Source organism: Tyto alba, unplaced genomic scaffold (genome assembly GCF_018691265.1).
Source record: "Tyto alba isolate M040663 unplaced genomic scaffold, T.alba_DEE_v4.0 Super-Scaffold_26, whole genome shotgun sequence".
NCBI classification, from domain to species: Eukaryota; Metazoa; Chordata; class Aves; order Strigiformes; family Tytonidae; genus Tyto; species Tyto alba.
In genome coordinates, this window is record NW_024881300.1 from 2,135,502 (window position 1) to 2,156,647 (window position 21,146).

Consider the following 21,146-nt stretch of genomic DNA (forward strand, 5'->3'; position numbering starts at 1 on the left):
TTCTGAATGTCAGTTATTTTTGTATGCAAATAGAAAGCAGATTGCCCAGTCATTGGAAACATTGCTGCTGTTCTCGCAGCATAACTCATCTTTGGCCACAAATCCCTACCCCTCCAGACTCCCTTAAGAGCAGAGAAACTGAGGTTATACAGGCATGAAGACTGAATTCTCTCCGTGTGTGGAGGGGAATGAATGACTGTAGAGATTTACTATTTGAAGGGTGAGTCTTTCTTCATTCCACAGCATGCGTCTGAAAGAAGAGGTGTTTGGTTTTTTTTTTTTTTGGTTTTTTTTTTTTGTTTGTTTGTTTTTGGTTTTGTTTTTGTTTTTGTTTTGTTTTGTTTTGTTTTGTTTTGTTTTGTTTTGTTTTGTTTTTCTTTTTTCCCAGAACGAATGCGATTCTGCTGTGTTGGGTCTGGCTTAGGATTTCAGGAGTCCATCCAGCACACACCCAGTGCTCTCCCTGTGTCGTTGCATGGTAGCCCTTTAAAGGCAGGTCTGTGCACTGGCTGTCTTGCTGTAACCTGTGCAGTGAGGAGAAGGCTCTGCTTCTGCAGAGGGATGCTCTCCAGGGCATGGCTGGGTTTCTGCACTTGCCCGTCGGGGCTGGCTCTGAGGCTTTAAGCACCACTCCCTAGAAACGCCATTTCTAGAGAGCATGTCTGATGTTGGCTGTTTGCATCTCACCTGGGAAACGCTTGCCTGCAACAGGACGAGTGGGCTTGGTACTGAAGTTTGAGCTCATTTGACTCCCAGGAGTTACTCAGTTGGGAAGAATGAAGGGTTGGAAGCTCTGGAAATGAGGGGGCCTTTGGTGGGAGTCTGTTTGGGAGGGGGATATGCTGACAGGGACTCAAGCAAGCCTCCAGTTGTTAGTTTGTGTGCACAGCCAGCGATGCTCTCCTCTTCAGCTGGCTCTGAGGTGGAAAGCAAAGATGGCCTTGCTCTGGTTGTTGGATAGCTTGGGAAGGCTCCGTGTCGACTTGCAGACTCAAGCATAAGCAACAGGGTCCAGGCTGAGGAAACGGGCTTGCAGGACTGTAATGGGCAGGTTGGGGTGGGCCATGCCCCACCAGTCTTGTTTTGACATATCCTCACAAACCCACAGCAAGCGAGGGCAACACTCCTGCAGCACAGTGAAGTTCTCTCGTGCGTCCCATCCTGCCGTGAGCTGTCACTTCACTTGTTCCTCTGAACCCCTCTTTTCTGCCCGCATGCCCCCAGGCATCTTTGCTTGTCAGCCACAAGGGATGAGGAGAGACACAACACTGGTGGTGTGTCTGCAGGGGACCCTGGGCAAGCCATGACTGAGGTGGGACTCCTCAGAGTCACTTGGATGCAGAATTCCCTGTGACCTGAGTGGGATGGCAACCCAAAGGCCTCCTGGGCACACGTGAAAAATCTCACTGTAAGTACTGTCACCTTGGGGATAAATCTCTGCAAACACACCCATAAATAAGGTGCTTAAGGTGGTGTCTGGGACATCCTCATTCTGTACACGGGCAGCTATCAGGATGTGATAAATGTGCTGACCTGTGGAACTGCTAATACAGCTCAAAGCAGTAACACTTTGTTACTGGTGGTTTACTCTGCTCCTTGTGCTTCCATCAGCAATTGAGATGAGCAGACTCCACTTTGCTTTGTTCCAGGTGAAGATATTCACACAAGCCTTTATGGAGCAGCTGCAGATGTCAACATCAGGCTAGTCAGGAACTACCTGACAGTTGAGAAGACTTACCTCACTCTGTCAAACCACAGATCTGTGGTCATCCACAATCAGAGTGAAATCATAGTCCGCTTCCAGTGGAAGGCTTTTGTTACTCAGGAAGAGGAGGATCAGCAGAAGCTGAGGTTTGTTTGAAAGATTCATTTCTGTAAGATACGCTGCCCAGCGGTGAAGCTAATGTATGGCCCCAAGAGGTATTGGTGCTTTTGAATGGTTTAGGATGAGTAAACCATCCACAGCATCAGGGTATGCGTCCCTGGGCTTTAGGGTAAGGGAGCGCAGCACTTCCCATTCCAGTTCCACCCATACTCCAGCTGAGGACGGTGTTTTGAGGAGGAAAGGTTGATTGCAATGACTGGCTTTCCTCAGAGAGCAAATTTGCCTTTGTGGGAGCCACAAACCACCAAGGTCCAGAGCCCCCTGGGCTATGGAGGGTTCATGAGGCTGAGGAAAGTGTCAGCACTCGTTACCTAGGACTGCACTGAGTGATAGCACTTAACGTAGCTGCAGGTAGCTTAACTGTTATGATATTCACTGCAGCTTCTTCCACTCCAGCTTTGATAAGGCGGCAGGTTCCTTTTCCAGCAATGTGCAGGGTGGAGTGCTCCGTTGGGCCGGCAAGTTGAGGCCATCCTGCTGTAGGATGGTGAATTGCCTTGCACTGTCTTGGTTTCCAGCACAACGAGGTATTTCTACCCTTCCTTAGAGGCTGGGGAGAGTTTGGAGGTGAAGGGTTCTGCAGGGAAGGTTGGGCAACACAGGACAAAGTCCATTTGGGCTTCAGCAATATGTGTTGTCATGGTGGTGAGATGGGACAGATTCTTCAAAGGGTGTCCTTGGTGAAGCTTTGAAATTCCCATTTCAGGCAGCAGTGAAACACTTACAGCCCGGGTGAGTGAATTGGAAATGACACTTTTTAAAGTTTGGGTGATTTAGGGAACCCTTGTGTGACTTTTCAGACTTGGATGGGTGTAGGTATAGGAGTTGGTGTGAACCCATAACTGATCAGGAAACTGCCTTAAACTGGAGCACTTTTTAAAGGCTTCTGAGCAAATAAAATTCAATGTAATTAGGTCAGAAATGCCTTGAAGGCCAAAACTAGTTTTCCACTGTTCTCTATTTTTAATTACACAGTGTGTGACTTCCTTGCAAGCTCAGTGTGTTAAAAGAAAATCTCATGACCTTCTCTTGGCACTTCCCTGGACCATTCCTTTACCATCTCTTCCCACCTGTCTGTCTCAGATTGGATCCTGAGTGATCCTCTATTCCCCTCAGGAGCAACTAGGTTTCCCCACAGTTAATTTCAACCTGTTGGGTTTTTTTTCCAATTACATGTGATCTCATGCCAGTTTGTGTCCTGGACTCTGAGCAGGACGTTTTGTTCTTCCCACTTGCAATCTTAGGGATGGTCATAGCTCCAAGGCCACTGTCCTGCTGTCAGAGAAGCCTTTGAGATCTCAGAGCAGAGAGGACTTTTTCCATGAGAGGAGGCAGTGCAGGACCGTGCACTGGGATATGACCCAAAAAGACCTGGATCATTGGATGGTCTATCCAGGGGTCTGTTCTGTCTCCCTCCTGCAGGACTTTTTGGATGTCCTGGCGGAATTATTGTCTGTTGCTGGGGGTTGAGTTGAGGGTTGCTCATCTCTGTGGCTGGAAGCCCTCCTCATACACGATGTTGTAGGTCAGCCGTGGAGATACATTTCCCATTCCACTCCATGGGGAGCGAGCCAAAACAAATATTTTTGGTGCTGGTGACAGTGTTTTCCCAAGGCTTTACCTGTGTACAGCTAGTAATGTCCGTGACTATTTCCTTTCTAACTGTATTTGAATTTAGCTGGGTGGCGATCGCTCTCTTTACACTACGTTGCCTCAATTTGCTACATATGGAGCCTTCCACATGTCCCCCAGAGCTGTGACCTGCTGGTTCTTCGTGGCCGGGGACAGTTGTGTGAAGGGGGGGCAGCAATATGCCAGCTAGGAAGCAACTGTCCTGTAGCAGTGCTCCCTCCTCATCTCTTGGCTGTGATCTTTAAACACCAGAATGATTTCCGCTACGGCTACTAAGTAAGGGAGAGATTAACTGCGTCACAGCCCTGCAGAGAAGGCCAAAACCAGAAAAAAGATCAGGTGGTTCAAGGCTGGATGTAAGGGTTTGGATTCAGAGATGCTGGTCCTGGCTTATTTAGTGGGGCATGCTAGGCTAAGTCCTCTCAGGGCCTCCGTTTTTAGGCATATAAAGCCATTAATTTCAGCGAAGGGATGCGTTGCCTGAATTCATTACTTAGCTTTTAAAGTGCTCTGGGATCCTCTGGTGGAAGGCAGTCTAGGGAACAGAGTTCCATTTAGTTTGCTTATCCCGGCAGGTCCAAAAAGGGAAGGAAACGAGTGATGCCAGTAGCCTGTAGCTGAAACCCAGCTGCTTTCCCCCTTTGCCAGGGCAGCCCTGCAGTGGGTGCTCCTTGATCTTTCTCTGCCTCCTCCAAGCAGCTCCATGGTAGGAAAAGCCAGCTGAGGCTGCTGGTGGATTCTCCATCAGCTGTGGCAATGGCTTTGAGCCAGGAGGCTCTCTTGGGGGCTGCTGGCTTTCAAACCCCTCCTCTTAGCTTGTAAGCGTGGAGTAAAGCTTTGTGCCACGCCAGCCAACAAGCAGCGATAATCTGATCCATTTGGGACCCCGTGGCTTGGGGTCAGCCCCTTGCTGAGCTGGTGCTGTTCCTCCCCGAGCGCATTGCTGCCCCCGCGCTTGCACGACAGTCTCTGCAAATGTGTTGCTTATTAATTGACCTGCTCGGGTTGTCTCTCCCCGTGGCTGCAGGCTGTGCCACATGCTGCAGAGGGAGGAAGAGGACAAGATAGATCATTTTCTGGAGGAGTGCGTGGTGGACCCCAAGCTCCGAGGACGCTTTTCCCTTCTCTCCCGCGCCTTCCAGAACCAGCGGGCAAAGGTGCGAGGAGATTCCATGCTTTTCTGCGATGATGTCTTCGCCATTGAGCCGGTGGTAAGCAATAGCTGAGAACCTTCCTCCTCTTCCTTCTCCCTGAATGAGGTCACTGAGCAGGTCAGCCAGCTTGATGTGCCAAGAGAAAACTTCAGGTTTCCAGTGAGGCTGGGAGAGCTCGTTGCAAAAAGCATTTCTGAACCGGGGGCTCCGGATAGAGAGCGAGAGCCTGCCTAAAGCTGAGCTCTGCTGCGAGGGCTATAAATTAAGGGCACTTGATAAGTGTCCTTACAGTCTTCAGAGGTATCAGTTACTGTAAGGGCACACCTTACACATTGTGTATGGGGATTACCAAAGAATATTGAGCACTGTCAGTTCACATATTGACCTGAAGAGCGAAATGGTCCTCTGTGGAAAGGAGGCCAAATTCAGCCCAAGTTTAATCACGGAAATACCAATCCCTTCCTATAACCTGGACTTACACCACATCTGAATCTCCCTTCCAGTGTCATCCGTGAGCCTGGACACAAGGCTGTGAGGTTTAAATGGAATTTTTGAGTTCAATTGCACATAGGTAGAGAAATTTTTTTGCTTTTATCTTTATGCAAGCAAAACCCCCTGTCCATCAGTCAACTAGAGCCCTGACTCTGAGTATTTGCATAGTCTGAGATGTAGGATGCCTGATGTCTGGGCAGAGCAAAATCCCTTCTCATCTTGGAGTGAAGCCTAGAATAATCCCAACCTCTTCTTTCTTTCAAAAAAGGTGAAACTTTTTTTTTTTTTTTTTCAAAGAAGAGGGTCATGCTCTCTGCTTGGTTTCTCCTATAGCCCATATAAGGCTGAGAGCCACCAATGTCAGCACAACCACAGTTTCACAGCACCATAGCTGACAGCAGCCTGATGTGACCAAGAGATTGTGTCAGAGCAGTAGGAATGTTGCAGAGAATGGGAGCTGATCAGCTGAGCATTAAGAGCATCCCGTGGTGTGTCAGAGCTGGTTTTGGAGTGTGTCCTAAGGCTCCTGCTTCATTACAGTTGGACTATGTCTCCACAACTAGCTTAACCTGCCCTTGAGCTCCTGAAGTGCACTAAGGTGAGGTCCAGAAGTCTGGCTGCCCACGGTACCGAGTCCTGGTACATAAAATGCAGCCTGGCCTTCAGTCCTGAGTGAAAACCTTTCCTAAATGGCTGTGTTAATGTTACACAGTTTGCTCTAGGCCTGAATATAAGTGGGTTACTGCATGAGTCTCTTCCCTTCCATCCTGTCCAGCATTCCATCTTTTGATTTTCATTAATTCTGTTATTTATGGAACAATCAGTTTCACATTCAGAGTTTTGCTCATGTCTGTCTTTCCCCCTGGCACGTGGGTCATTACATCAAATGTTGGTAAGTATTTTCTGCTTTTCATCAAATGTAGAATCAAAAAATTCCATGCCACTGACTTCCACAACCTTACCTCCAGTGATGGCCCTGTAACTTTTAGCTTGGACAGACACCCTTCTTGCACTGCCACATAAATCTGCTGGAGAGGCCTCCCGAAGCTGCTGCCTCAGGCCTTCTGGCCAAAAGTGGCTGCTCCCTTCTTCCCACCTCTCACCTACGATGTGTGGGAGCACCCTGTAGAAATAGTCAAACCCTTGTAACAGGTGACTGGAGGAAATAACTGCTTCCAGAGATTGGGAAGCTGGTGGAGATGGTTTTGCAGGGTCTGTGCAGCAGCTTTGCTGCGTAAGTGGACCATTAGCTGCCAGTGTTTTCAGGTGTTGCTATCTGTAGAAGCTGCAGCAGGTTACTTCAGCCTGGATAGGGTTAACTCACTGCTGAAAATATTAACAAAAAAAGAGGAGGCAGTGATTTTGGAATTACCATGTGACCATGAACATTTTGAGCAGCCGTCCAAGCCTGTGGGAAACAAGCTGTTATGCAACTCTGACTTTCCGAGCACATCTCAAATTTGGTTTATTTTTGCAACTACAGATGATATGTCAGCAGAGGCAGCTGTGATAGAAGCCCAGGTGGCTACCAAAGGACAAAGACCTTGCTTTTTGCTGTATCCTCCCCACCACAGCTTAGCTGTAAGTCACATTGCTGACACGTGGGAGCTGACTCCTTGGAAATGGAAACCAGAGGAAAGAGAGGACAAGGATTTGTTACCATTGCACTGACCTTGACAAGTCATCACTGTCCCGTCGTTGCCTGGTAGTGACTCCTCAGTGCTTAACTCTGAGCCGATGGAGGTGGCCTTCAGCAAGTCCAGGTTATGAAGCTGTGACTGTTGTTGATCCAGACGTTGGGACAGGAGATGACAACGTTGTTTGTTCCTGCAAATGTCCACTTCAGCTGGGGAACCAAGCTGGTCCCTATCCAAACGAGAGGCCACTGCAGAGCACTTCAGTTTTTGGCAGAAGGCACCAGCTCGAGTGGGAGCTGTGGTCTATCCCACAGCTCACTGTGGGCTCAGATATTTATGGAAAGAGGCAGATGTTAGCTTTGGCACTGCCTTTCTCCTAAGTGCCTTGAGAACTAACTGGTTGCCCTTTGAGTGTCATTTTGGTACTTGTGTTGCCAGCTCTGTCTTTTATTTTTTTGACTGCTTTGAGCAGTGATCTCCTTGCCCTGGATTGCCTTCCCCCTCTGCAAAACAGAGTAGGTGATTTGGCCAGCAGTTGGTGGTGCCCAGGTTTTCAAGACCAGCTTTTTCTTACTCAGTCTGGTGGAGATCCAGCAGATTCTCATTATTTAGGGGCTGAGGGAGGAGCAATAGGATCTGCATGTATTTATGGTTGGGCTCTCTCAGAGAGCTCACTTCTGTAGCTGTGAGTTGTCGTGTGCCATCCTCTGCTGTATCACCTTGCTTTATGCTGCAGCAAAGCCAGGGTACAACAGCTGGAGTGCTTGTGCTGTATTATATACACCCGCCGTCTGTATTTTATGCCACCTGCCAGTTGCAGCCTGTCTGAGGCTGACACTCAACCAGCAGTGTTGCAGTATCATGTTCCCAGCACTGCGTAGTTTTATGTCTGTCCAGGTTAGCATCCATGGTAGTTTTCCATGCTCTGACTCAACTGCCAGCCCGCAGAGGACATGCTAGCCCAGGCAGACCGCTGGCTCCTGAGGTGCCCCGAGGCTCGTAGGCAGGTAGCAGTAGCCTGCAAGGGTGGATAATGAAGCACAGCCTTTTAAGCAACAGTTCTTTTTTCCCTGTAGGGTGGCAGGAACGTGAGGGACCTCTTCAAATGCCTATTTTAATTTCCCAGGAGAAATAACTCCCAATATTATCTAGTTTTATAGTCTGACGTACAACAGTGATGAAGGGAGAAATGACAAAAGTTTCCCAGAATAGTTATGTCTTTAAAGAATTTCTTTTAGCCATGGAATAGTAGAATAAAGTGTAACTGATTATTTCTTCTTGCCTTCCACCTTTGGAATCAAATGGTCTGGTTTATAACTTTACCGCTAATACAGGGAAGCTATCTGTGGACGTAGTGCCACAAGTTTCCATCAAAATACATTGAAGCCTGCAGAATGGTGTTTTCATATCAGGAGCTCAAGAGACATGAGTCTATTAACTGCTGCTGCAGGTTTTCTTGGGAGCGAGGATACGAGTGCAAGGCTCCAGTAATAATGCTGCGCTAGGATTGTTCCAGAGGGCTGTGCTGATGCACAGAAAAGGATGGGGTTTATTACTAGTCCGTAGGTTGGTTTCCTCTGGTGCTTTAGAGGAGTCTCATCTGACGGTGCCTTGGGATCCAGCAGCACCTCTGATGCGTGAAGGCACGGCCCTTGTCGGGATCGTGGCGCATCACTGAAGGGCTTCCCGGCGCATGGCAAGCCATCACCCCTGGCAAGGGGGTTTGTGTGCGGCACCCTCATCTGTTCAGGTTGTAAAAGAAGAAATGACACGGGACCGGAGCTCTATACTCCATCCCGCACTGGTCAGTTATACAGTGTACAGAGAGATCCCAGCCACGCTGCAGCAGTCGCCGTGGTCTTGGCAGTACTGGGCAGATTGTCCCACCAGGGACTCGGTCGCGCTGAATAACGGCTGCAGGGACTCATTTCCACTCCCTCGCTGTTGGGAGGTGATGCACTTCCAGCGTTCTCCCAGGTTCTCGCTGAAGCTGTACTTTTTTGGTGCAGTGGAAGTTCACCATTTTGCTGTTCAGTCCGGGTTATCTTGGGCCAGGATCAAATTCTAGTGTCAGACAAATGCCGTGCAGGCACTGACCCAGCTTCGGGTTCCCTTCTGCCAGCAGTGGTGCTTCTGGAGTGGGAGGAGGCCAGGGCAACTAGGGCTTTCTGTGTCATGAGCAACGTCTCGTGTCCCACGTGGAGACCAGCAGGCAGCCGGAGCAGATTGCAAAGCCCTGATATTGCTCTCCTGCCTTCTGTGCCCACTTGCCCGTAAGCAGAGGGAGCCTTGGACAGCGAGTCCCGGCTGGGGTGACAGGGTCTTGCCTTTGTTTACGAGGTGGTTTCCAAATATCTTCTGCAAAGATGAAAGCAGGCACGGTTTTCTCTCCAGGAGCTGATCTGAGACGTCCTGCTGGGCACAAGCCCTGGCAGCCAGCAGAAGGCTGGGTGTCACTGCAGGCTCTGCCAGGCTCCAGCTGCCTGGTGCCTGTTAGACATGTAGGGACTGCTGGGGACTGAGGTTAGCTGGGGACAAGGGTTTCATGGGGACAGGTCTCAGGGTGGAGAGAAAAAGAATATTGAAGCAGACTTGGTTGCACAAGGCAGTTTTGTGGCAAGAGGAATTGTCCCCTGAGGACAGGATAAGTGTAGGCACTGTTGTCCCAAGTCCCAGAGCAGGTTAATCCAAAGCTGCAGAGGCTGGAAAGGATTGCTCCATGGGGCAGCTCCCGAAATCAGGCTCAGTGTCTGCAGAGAGCCCAGGGCAAGTACAGAGGCTTCTCTCTGGACTAGGAGAGAGCATGTAGCCATGCACTTCTGGGGCTAGCACAACACAGATGTGGTGTGAGGACTATCAAAGGTTTTTAGGTTACTATGGGGAGGAGGGGTATCCTCACTGCCTGCCTTTGACACAAAACTCAGGCATCCCGAGTTGATGGGGAACCCAGGCTGTTCAGCTTCTGCATCCAAGGGGAATGAGAGCCTGAGGCTCCCTGTAGATGTAGGTATGCAAAGTTTAGAAATGTGAATACTCCCACATCTCTCCTGGACACTCGGGCATTCAGGCCTTGAAGATTCAGCCCTTATACGTTGGGTCCTCCTTGGAGAAGTTGGGGCTCACAGTGCTGCCCTGCCACAGAGGGGCTCCTGGAAGGTTCTCGCTGCGCTGAGAGGAGCACTGGAAGTAGCACAGAAGCCTGGATGGACTCAGCGGTGGGTGAAAGCCTTGCCGTGCCTCCATTTCTATATGCTGTAAAATGGGGAAGTAGAATTTACTGAAATATTTTCTTACGAAATTCTATTACCTCCTCACTGCTGTAGTCGCAACATCTCCCTGCGCGTATTCACCGCTGCAGTCGGGATCGTTGCTGTGCAGGTCACGTTAGGGTTCAGACATGCAGAAGATCAGTCTGTCTGGCTGCCAGAGCTTAGTGGGGAACAGGTAAGCTTGCCATCCCAGTCCTGTTCACCCGAAGCTGGACAGTGACCAGAGCAGGACAGGTGATACGGGTGCAGCTCGTAGCAAGACGGAGCCATCACGAGCATCAAGCGCGGGCGGTTTTTGATCTCCCACTCTTGTCCCTGCCTTCTGGCTCCGCACCACCTCCCTAGGTCCCCTGCCCTGTCACGCCTGTCCCTGCCTCTGTGATAGATTGCTGTTATTGTGCTCCAGAACACTGGGGTAAGATCACCATGTTGGTTATATTTCTGTCACAGATGTGCTGGCCTTGGAGTTCATCGAATCCCAAAGTCAGCTAAAGTTGCTCAGCTAGAAAAGTGCAGTGTTGTTAGCAGATACATATTCATCAGGCCAGCGATTCTTTTTCATATTCTTCCTTTCCTGCTTAGCTTCATTTTTGCTTATGAACTGTGTTGCGCTTGCCTCTGTTAACAGGTGATGTATTGCCTCTGTCAACCTCTGAGTCATAACCAAACTGCCCTGAAGTGTCCGCAGGGCCAATATATCTGATGATGGCACGTAAAATAGACCAGTGAATACCATCGGCTTGTGATCCAGCAGAAGTCAGTGGCAAAACAGTGCTTTGTTAGATAGCTGACCTGAAAGACTGATACTGCTGCATTGGGCTCAAAGTGGTTTGCTTTCTGGCCTTGGTGGAAGGAAGGATGCTCTCCAAGTTTCCCAGGAATGATTTGGCTCTGAGACCTCGTTCTTGTTCGTATGAACTCTGCTTTAGAGCAGCCAGTGCGGCGCGAAATGATGACATGGTGTAAAATCTGATTCTGCGTTTTCAGATAGATCCCCAAGTCTTGCAAGGACTGACACAGTCCCAGCAAATGTGGTGCTCAGTTTACGGTGGGCATCGTCTGTCTGAGAGCCAGCGCAAGAGCCAAACTGCCTGCCCTTGGTAATCTGGCCGTGCACCGCCCACATAAACCTGGTGGCAGAACTACAATCAAATCCTGGCATCAGTTTTTACCCTCAGGCTCACTGGTCCTGTCCTGTCTCATTCAAACACCTTCTCCGCAGTTTGCTGTCTGGCACATGAGGCTCTTCAGAGCAAATGGAGTGATCTGGGTGGCCATTCTGAAACTGGGTTCATTTCATTCCCGCTCGTTGCTGAACTTCCCTCCCTTTTCCTGCAGCCCTTGTTTTGGTTTTAAGGCTCAGGCTGTGCTCTCCTCCCCTGCTTGCTGCCCCTCTCCAAGAGGAAGACCTCAAGCACGGCCACTCCTCGCAGCATATCAGCTGTGAGTATTTGCTGGTAAGCCTGGTGTGGCACCGTTTGCCGTGTAGGAGGCGAACAAGGGCTGTCTGCAGCTCTCTGGGCAGAGGCCTGCAGCAGCTGGAGGATCAGAGGGCACCGTGGGCACCTCAGCCCACTCAGCACCCTTTATGGAGGAGCGTAGAACGCCGGTGAGCTGAGCTGGGGGTTCAGCTGCTGGGCTTGAAGCAAAGGCAAGCAGCTGCCTAGTGCATCCCCTCTCCCCAGGGATGGTGTGCTCAGGGTGAGACCACTGAATTCAGTCTGTTGAGCACACAGCAAGCAGCTGAGTGAGGAGCACTGGGCTCTAATTAGCCAAGCCAGGGAAATCTATCATCTGGGTGTTTCTTCTCAGTGGCTTGGCTTAGGCAAGCTCCAGGTGTCGTAGCAGAGCTTATGTTGTTCGACACACCTCAGATGCTTTTATTCCTGTAAATCCAAGATAACTCTCTGGATGCTGTGAGTCTATGCAGCATCCCTGTGGGACGCGGGGGCTCTGATATCTGGAACACTGACTCTGGGATGCAGGTTGATGTCCCCAGTTTGCTTCCTCAAGCAAGTGTGTTGTCATATAGCAAGGCTTCATTCTCATTCAGTTGCTTGCTGGATAGAAACATGAGGTACATTTGATCAGGCAAATGTGTTTGCTCTAGGTTTTGAGAAGAATCCAAGTGACTTTATTCTTTCAGACTTCCCTTTTCCTATTATTGGTTTATTGGTGTTTGAAACAGTTTTCTCTACCTTTTCTTCCCTCTGTTCTGTTGACTCTGAGCAGGCTGTGCGTTAGGGAATTATTTGCAGCTGCAGCCCAATAACTCATCATGTCATAGCTCTCTCATTTTTGTGGGGGCTGTCCTTTGAGCTCTAAGGGCTAAGTCGATGGAAAGTATTATGGTTATTTAATATTTATGCTGCAGGAGTGCCGGAGGCTCCAGTCAGTTCAAGACTCTCTTCTGGACAAAGTACTGAGGATACCCCGCAGCGCGCAGAATCAAAGCCTCACTTTGTTGATAGAAAAAGAACTCTGTTCCTTTTGTCTCCTCCTATATGCTAAATGTTTAATTCCTTGTAGAATATTATTAGTTGTCAGAGGTGCTTATACTGATGTCAACAAATACACAAAGAAACAGTTGTAATCTAGGTGTTCAGGGGATGGCGTCTTTGTTTAAACCAATTGCAAGAAGTGAGAGCCTTTAGAAAGCAGGCATGCCTCTGAAAATGTGTGACAAGGCTCCCGGGGGCTGAGCGCCGGTGCCAGGACTCTCTGGGAGAAAAGCAGAGAGGGAAGACCCCGAGAAAGCAGCACACAGTTGCAGACACCCTGGTAGCATGGCCCAGACTGAAATCCCTGAGCAAGAGCACGACAAGAAAAAGAGCTTGTTGGTTCGAAGAGGTGTGGAGCTGTAAGCAAGTCCCATCTTTTCTTGTTTGAGCCTGTGTTCAGGGAAACAGGAGTGTGTGCACCTTGCAGAGAGAAACGGGATGCATCTGCCTCTCAACTCCTTTCGCAGCTCATCTGTCAGCTAGAGGAGCCGGCGTGCTGGCTGACTGCTCACGGCGCGGGGCGGACGCAGCCACCAGCGGGCAGGAGTCTGTTGTCCTTTCACCCCCAGGCAGGAGGGCTTGTTCTGCTGGGTGCTGAGTGCCCCGGCTCACCGGAGCGTGTGAAATATTTACCTGCACGTACCGGCGAAGGGTATAAGAGGCAGGACCTTCGTAACTAAGAATGGAAAAATCCATTTGATTTGCGAAGTCTCTTCTGATGTGAGTGAAAGTGTTCACGTAGCCATAGCGATACAGGGTGGATATATGGGAAGGTTTGGAGGAAAGAGGTGCCTTTTCATTAAATGGGCTGGTACCCCTGCAGAAATTCTACTTGATTCACTGAAGCATGAGCCAGTTTGGTTGCTTTATTATAGCCCTACTTTAACAAAATGCCTCTACCAGATGCCAGTAAAGGTAAGGGACTTCGGAAGTTTTTTTGCAGCTGCTTCCCAACTCTCTTACAAATTTTGTTGATAGGTGTTGCTTGCTCCCTGCTCTTCATTGATTCTCTAAATCAAGGCTACAGGGCTGTGGTTGCAAACAAGTAATGTAATGTTTGGAGATAAATGGTTTGCTGTCTGCTTCTGTTTCAGGAGGGAGAGATCTGGCCAAATTCTTCAGCTGAAATTAATGTGATCTTTAAACCCCGAGAAGCCAGAGTCTATCAAGAGATGGTCTACTGTGACATCTCAGGTACAGCTCCTTTCTCCTGCTTCTGTTAGCCCCAGTGAAGGCGAGGCACAAACACCCTTCCAGCCTGCTCGGTTCTTGCATAGTTACTAGGAAGGGTCAGTGGTCAAGAGGGTGCTGGCACGTGCCCGCTGTCACTGTGGTTCCCAAGGTGGTCTCTTGTCCAAGGCCAGCCCTCAGGATCGCTGATGCCAGACCAACCAAGGCAATGAAGGGATGGGTTTTCCTGCCGTGGGTTTGCCAGCATTTGCTCTGCTGCAAGGTGTCTGTAAAGGCCAAAGAGCTGCAGAGCTAAACAGCTCCAGTGGATGAGCACAAGGTCCTTGTAGAGCATTTACCTCCGAGAGGAGCCTTTACTACACAGGTGCATCATCAAACTCTGGAGGTGGTAGGAGCTGAGTTACAAATGTGCTCGCAGGCCCTGGATCCCCTCCCGTCACCCTGACACTGCCAGCCCTTGGGTGGCTGAGCCCCACTGAGCGTGGGCATTCTGCAAAAGGACACCTCTGGCCAGCACGGGCTTCTCGCCCCGCGTGGGAACTGTCACCACGTGGCTCTGAGGCAATGATGCATCCAGGTACCGTGCACAGGGCTTGCAGGGTGAACACCCTCCCGGGAAATCGGAGTCCGAGCAGCCTGCCAGGCAGGCTTTATGCTCATCCTGTCTTACAGAAGTGCCACCACGTCTGTTGTTGGGAGCAGTTATCACGAGCCCACCCAAGCTGTACCATCTTTGTCCTTCTAGAGGTGATTGCCTTGCTGTGCTAGCACGGGGCAGGGGATGCCTGCAGTGAGCTGCGTGGTTCAGGTTACCTTGTCCTTCCTCGCCGTCTCTGCATGGGGCTGCTTAAGGTGTTTTTCAAGAGTGGGAGATCACTGTGAGACCTCCATCCAGGGAACATGATGGTTTTTCCCCATCTAAGAGGAAGAGGTGCGGGGCTGGTCCAACAGCAGCCAGGCTCGCTGTTCTGGAGCGTGCTGAAATCCCTAACCCAGCTGCTGGTTGCTTTCCTTGCTGCTCTAAGCTGAAGGATACACATGTCAGGAAACAGCTTTTTATTTACACAGTAATTGCACAGGGTTTACTTGGCAAATGCCACCTACAGTAATTACCCAGGGCTTGTGTTAACAAACTGTCTTCCTGCCCACCAGCGGCAGTTGTTAGAGCTGTGGAAGGAAGGGATTGATTTAAAAAGCTGCTCCCGAGAGATTCCTCGCTCAGTGGAATTTTTTCTCCGGGATTTTTGCTCTGGTGATGGGGGTGTCCATCGCTTTGCTGCAGGGATCTCCAGGAGTTGTGCCGGGAGAGCTTTTTCAGTGCAGAGAAACAGGAAAACTACTTGCATGCAACCCTTGAGCTGGTCTGGGAGGTATAGGAAACAGAGCTGAGCAAACGATCTGTGTTCAGAAAGAGGAGCCTGCTCTTGAAAGATCCTGATGGGCCCTTGGGAGAACTTAACTCTTCCACTGGCTCCTTGAAAGAGGACCTCAAGGAGGTCATTTAAATGATGCACCTGGCTCCCCCCCTCCCTTACGAAACAGAGCTGATCGCTGTATTGTCAGGGTGGAAACTGTCCCAGAGTCAAGGTCCCTGGGTACAAAAAGAGTTTAAGGAAGAAAACAGCGATCTTTAACTAGGGAGTCAATTAGTTTTGCTTCTTGTTTCCTCTAAGAAGCGTGACTGCCGTCCTCATGCGTGTGCATGCCAGTCACAAATCCCTGTGGAGGATCATTTGCAGACGGTGTGTGCCCCTTGCTCCCAGCGCTTGGAAGCTTTGCCCCAGCGCAGCACTGCGAATTGTGCAGCTGCATCTCATGCCCCACTGGAAGGGGGCTTTGCTGGCCTCCACTTTTTTTGCAGGTGCCTCCATAAATTGCTCAGCAGATGCTTCTGGATCAGGTGATTTACAGAACTAATCAGCACTGCGTAGCTTGCAAAGCTGGCAGTTAAGAAGTGGTTTGAAATTTGCCCTTGGCAAATATTTAATCTCTAAATGAACTTTCTTGGTTATTCATGCAAATAAAGCCATGGGTGTTGAGTGCTGGAAGGAAGCACATGGTGGGGGGCTCTGACACCTAAAATTCATTTTTCAGTTTGTCTGGACACAGAACTGTATTGGGTTACACCTTGCAAAACCCCTTTCTAAGCCACACTTGCAGGGAGAAACAAAATCCCAAATGATGATCACTCCCTTACCTTGCAACAGAACTGTCCTGCATGATGTAAAACTGTTTATTGACATGGTCAGTGGAGAATCGTGTTCAAAACCACTCCCAAAACACTGGGACGTTCTGTGAACAAGAAACTGAGTATCCAAAACCAGGAGAAGGACGAACTTTGGAAACAAAGCCCTGTGCTGTTGGGCCCCCTATACCCCTATTTATTTGAAAGCAAGGCAGCAATGCCAAGTTGTACACCCTGTGTGACGTGCCAAGATATTATTCCTACTGAGATCCCAACTCTAGCTCTGCAGTACCAGGTGTGGATTTGGGATTGAGGACAAGGAGGCTGTAGCCCCTCCATGCTCTGGGGCTTGTTATGGTGGGAGTGTCACAGGGGCCACAGCCCAGCTGTATCCAGGCCTTGGGCAAAGGCTGGATGCTCCAGAAAGCCCCAGCTCCTTGCAAAGAGGAGCCGGTGCTCTCTTTTTTTTTTTTTTTTTTTTTTTTTTTTTCCCTCCCAGCTCTCCTGAATGCTGCCTGTAGTTTAGTCTGCTGCTCCTCCTTTGGGAAGAGCCCACTCTGAGCTTCACCTGGAAGGAGGAAGGGCAAAATTTCTGGGATTTCCTAAAGCTTCAGGCACATTGTAGGAGTAGAAGAAAGGATGGTTTCCATAGACCTTTGGGAGAGGATGAGGGCCTACTGCAAAGAGGAGGAACCGCCACTGGTGTTTTGATTGCAGTGGCCGTGGGACACGTGTCTGAGCATGATCATGAGCAAAAGCCTGTCACTTGAAAATCTTTGCCATTTCCTAAGAGCTTTGGTTTAAACCTAGAGTTTTTAATGAAAACTAAGCCACACTTGATGCAAGAAGGAGAAATCTTTGGACAGTGAGCACCCAATACTGCCTCTTTTACAGTGTCTGTGAAATAGCAACACACAGCCCTCCAATTAATGCCTGAGCTGTGAAACCTAACTCTCATCTCTGCTGGCAGCTGGGCTTTGGCTGGATCCAGTTAAAAAATGTTGAATTCAACAAAAGCTCCCTAGCTTTTCCTTTCTGGCTTTGGACATTATCAAACATCCTCATCCCATGGTTCCAAGATCAAAAAGTCAGAAGTCGTTGAAAAGGCTGTTCTAGGAGGGTTTTTTCAAGTTGTGATCTTGTCACTGTATTGTCCCACCTGGGCTGCCCTTTGCAATGAGAAGTCATTTTGGACATTCTGGACTAATCATGCAGCAAATTTTAAAAAAATAATAAAAAAAAAAATCAACCTTCAATCCCTAATCTTTAATTAATGATGAGCATCACATAAAAAGAGGACAGAGGAATATTTTTGCACAAAAACTGTGGTGAAGGCTATATACAACTTCTGGGCCTTTCTTTTCCCCCTTGTGCTACTCACTTTCTGTCCAGAGTAGAATGGGATGGCAGGGAGATCCAAGCCAAAATTGGAGCCAGGATTCAGGCACTTTAGGCTGCTCCGGTGGTTCAGAACAGCCTTCAAAATGAAAGATCCTGCACTGCGTCATCCTTAGCAGACATACAGAAGAAAATGAGTATCTTGGAGTTTAGTTACAAGCCTTGCAGTCTCAATTCCCTTTGCAGCAAGGGCTGTGTGTATTATCAATATATTTATGTCTTATCTGATCTTAGTAGTGAGCGTGCTTCAAGTAAGGTGTCTTTACGAAGCTGGGCCTCTGGTGTCATGGTGGGAATAGGTGAGTGCTTCTCTCTGGAGATCACGAAGCCCTGTCTTATTTAGGTGCTGCTGCAGGAGGTGAGCCCTGGAGCACCCAGGTATGGAGCTCTGTGTTAGGCACAGGCGGTGGCTGAGGCGCTCTGACCGCTCGAGGCAGCTCTCGGATGTGCTCGTCGCCGGTAGCAGGGAGATTTGCCTTGCTTGGGCTCGTTCTTCTCAGCTCCTGTCCTGTTGTCTCCAGCTGCATCGGTATAGATGGCGCGTTTTTATCTTCAGTTCTGTCTCCTCAGCTTTGTGCCATCACTGAACGGATTTCAGAGCTCACCTAAGCACGTGGGAAGAAATTCAGAGATAGTGTTTTGAACTCAGCAGCACTTTTCCAGGTGCAGACCTATGGCTAAATTAAAAGTCAGTCCAAGGGGGTCAGTTAGAAATTAGAAGCCAGCCCCAAGGCGTCTCTCCTGAGGGAAGAGAAGGGTCCTGTATCTTCTCCTGGAGCATCTAGAGGTGGTCCCATCCAGCCCAGAGTCAGGGAGTACCATTGAGGCAGCCTGGAAAATCCAGGACAACAGAGGGAATTATTGAACTGAAATGGAAATCTCTCTCCAGGCCGTGAGACCAGGCTGCCCCTGTGCATCAAAGGGGAAGGCATAGGGCCCCGGCTCTGCTTCAACTTTGAGCAGCTGGACATCGGGAAGGTTTTTGTTGGATCAGCCAACAGCTATGAGGTGAGCAGTCAGCGTTCGGAGGGCTTGGGGTGGATCCTGATGGCTCCCAGGGCAGCAGTGAGCCTCGTGGACCTGCAGGATTTCACAGCTCGAGCAGTTGCGAGCATGGAATATTTGATGCAATAGTCAAATTTGGGGGGTTTCACAGAAACTGGTTACATCTGAAATGTGTTTATGTTTTTTGTGAAGCCCTAATCCCTGCTTTTTTGGCAGCCTCCCTTTGAGATCAACTGGGAGGCTTCACGCCAAAAAATACCCCTTTGACACATGAAAGCAACACTGGGTCAAAAAGGTAAGTATTCAGAGGCTTTTGTTTCAGCCCTAGTTGCAATGCACCTTTGTGCTCGGGCTGTTAAAAAGCAGCTGGAGCAAATTTACTGTGTTTGAACTTCAGTCCATTGCAAACAGTTTTCAGTTAAGTGCATCCCACCGATTCCTGGGAGCTGGAGGAAAGCCGTCCAGCCTCCTGGCCCAGAGCTGTCTCTTGCAACAAAACTGGGAGTGCTTTCCCTTGCCAAGCAGGCTCTCACCACTATTCAGACTTGCTGCATCTCTATGAAAAGCAAAACATTGCTGGAAATGAAACAAAGGAACTTTCTACGTATTTGCCTCCCCCTCAGTGGTGTCAAGTCTTCTGTAAAAAAATAAGATAGAGCAATCGAAAGAGGTAGAAAATGAGGCAATACATCATGCCAGACACTTTCAAAAGCTTGACTGTGGCAGGGAAGGACACATTAAGGTGTTTTTTTACTAAAGTATTGTGCTCTCTATGCATTTTTAATGCTGATACTTTATTGATTCTCTCTCTATCAATTTATTATTTTCATTACTTGAGAAGATGTGAATAAGTAGATGATACTGTTAGTGCTGTACTAAGCATCTAGGCTGGAGGTAAACCTCAGCTCAGTGAAGGATCCCTAAGTGCAATTTGTAATTAAGGTGTAAAACACATGTCAGGAGAGACTTGTCTTCAGGTTACCACTGCAGAGTTTGAATATGTAAATATTTTCAACAGCAGCTGCAAAATTAAAAAATAAAGGTCGTCTCTGCTTCTGTCTCAATTTTTCTGACAGGTTTTGCAAGGGCAAAAATTAGAGAAAAGAAATCCAAAGCAGATAGTTAAGTCCATGGAAATGGCAGGATTTCACCCTGCAGCAATCAGAAGCTTTACAGCTTTGCTTTGGGGAGGTTTGTTGGTGACTGACAGCGTGCTGATACTCACAGCCGATGTGGGCATTTCTCGCCCAGCATGAAAAGAGCTGAATCTCAACAAATGCTGCAGGATTGTGTCACTTGTTTGAGGCAGTAGATCTCTCGAGTGTTCAACGAAATACATTCTGGTTCTAAATTTGCAGTTTGTTCTAATAATGGTGAAGTCTTAAATGGTGTCTGAGAATATTTAAGAAAGAATTTGGAACATATGAAGCTGCTATGCCCCTCACGCTCATCCTTTCCTGACCTGTGTGTGTTTGGGCAAAGACTAAGGAAGCATCACATGAGAGTAAAAAATAATAAACCTAAATTATATACTGTAGCGGAGTTAGGGAATGCTTCTGAAGTTGGTTACAGTGCTGTCCTGAGGTGTCTTTTCCATGCAGTAAACTTCTTGGCTGCAGTGGAAGCTGAACGTGTTCTGCTCTTGACAGGATCAGACTCGTTGGGAGCAGAATCAGTTGTGTGATGATTCACTAGTAATGCTGCATCTGCCTTTGGTTGCTCTGAGGGACAGCTCTGAATCAACTTGGTGGTGCTCTGCGCTGCAAGTCAAAGTGGGCTGCTCTGTGCCAGTGGAAGAAACCCCAAGTGACTCTTTCTATGAAGTGATCACTGCATTAAAAACCCAAAGGCAGAACTTGTCCTGTTGTATTTTCTTTGGCTTCTGCCGAGCAGCAGCACACAACATCTTCTGCCTTTTACAGATGTTAATTGCTTGATCAGAAATCAGCCTTCTGTAAGAAAGGAAGATTCCTTATGTGCTTCCATTTCTATTTCATGCTGCTGCAGGCGATCCTGTTTAACAAAGGACCCATCAATGCTGTCTTCAACTTGGTCCCTCCAGCTACAGTTCTGGGCTCCTGCTTCACCTTCCTCCCCCAGGAGGGCACCGTTTTGCCAGAGGAGCTCCAAGTCATCCGGATCTCCTTCAGTTCCACCATCCTGGGGCAGTTCACAGAAGAATTTAGGTTCAGTGTGAATGGATCCCCTGAGCCTGTGGCCTTGACTATCAGGTGAGGAGGGTCGCAGGAGCTTGGTGGGCACATCTGTAGCTATCTCTGGGTAATCACCTCCCGGCTGCCTCATTTTATGATGGAACAGAGCAAAAAAGGTGTTGTCTAAAGTCTTAGTGTGCGCATGCTAGGATCAGAGCCAAGACTAAGAGCCAAGGCTTCTTAACCTTGACTTGTGTTTGAACCTTGCAATTGCAGCAGCAAATTAAGAGTAATTACCTGCAAGAGAAAATCATAGAATCATAGAATGGTTTGGGTTCGAAGGGACCTTTAAAGGCCATCTAGTCCAACTTCCCTGCAGTGAGCAGGGACATCTTCAGCTAGATCATGTTGCTCAGAGCCCCGTCCAGCCTGACGTTGAGTGTTTCCAGATATGGGGCATCAACCAGCTCTCTGGGCAGCCTGTGCCAGTGTCTCACCACCCTCATCATAAAAAATATCTTCCTCATATCTAGTCTGAATCTGCCCTCTTTTAGTTTAGAACCATTACCCCTCATCCTATTGCTACAGGCCCTACTAAAAAGTCTGTGCCCATCTTTTCTGTTCCCCCTTTAAGCCCTGGGAGG

The 21,146-nt window shown here is 48.8% G+C and overlaps 1 protein-coding gene across 1 annotated transcript in view; it reads left to right on the plus strand.

The window, feature by feature from the left end:
* Window positions 1–21,146, plus strand: part of HYDIN (HYDIN axonemal central pair apparatus protein) — a 156,331-nt gene that overhangs the window by 41,073 nt on the left and 94,112 nt on the right. The window contains 5 exon segments of the mRNA XM_042797769.1: window positions 1,650–1,851; window positions 4,545–4,728; window positions 13,665–13,764; window positions 18,234–18,352; window positions 20,357–20,580. Of these exon segments, the coding sequence (XP_042653703.1) occupies window positions 1,650–1,851; window positions 4,545–4,728; window positions 13,665–13,764; window positions 18,234–18,352; window positions 20,357–20,580 (829 nt within the window).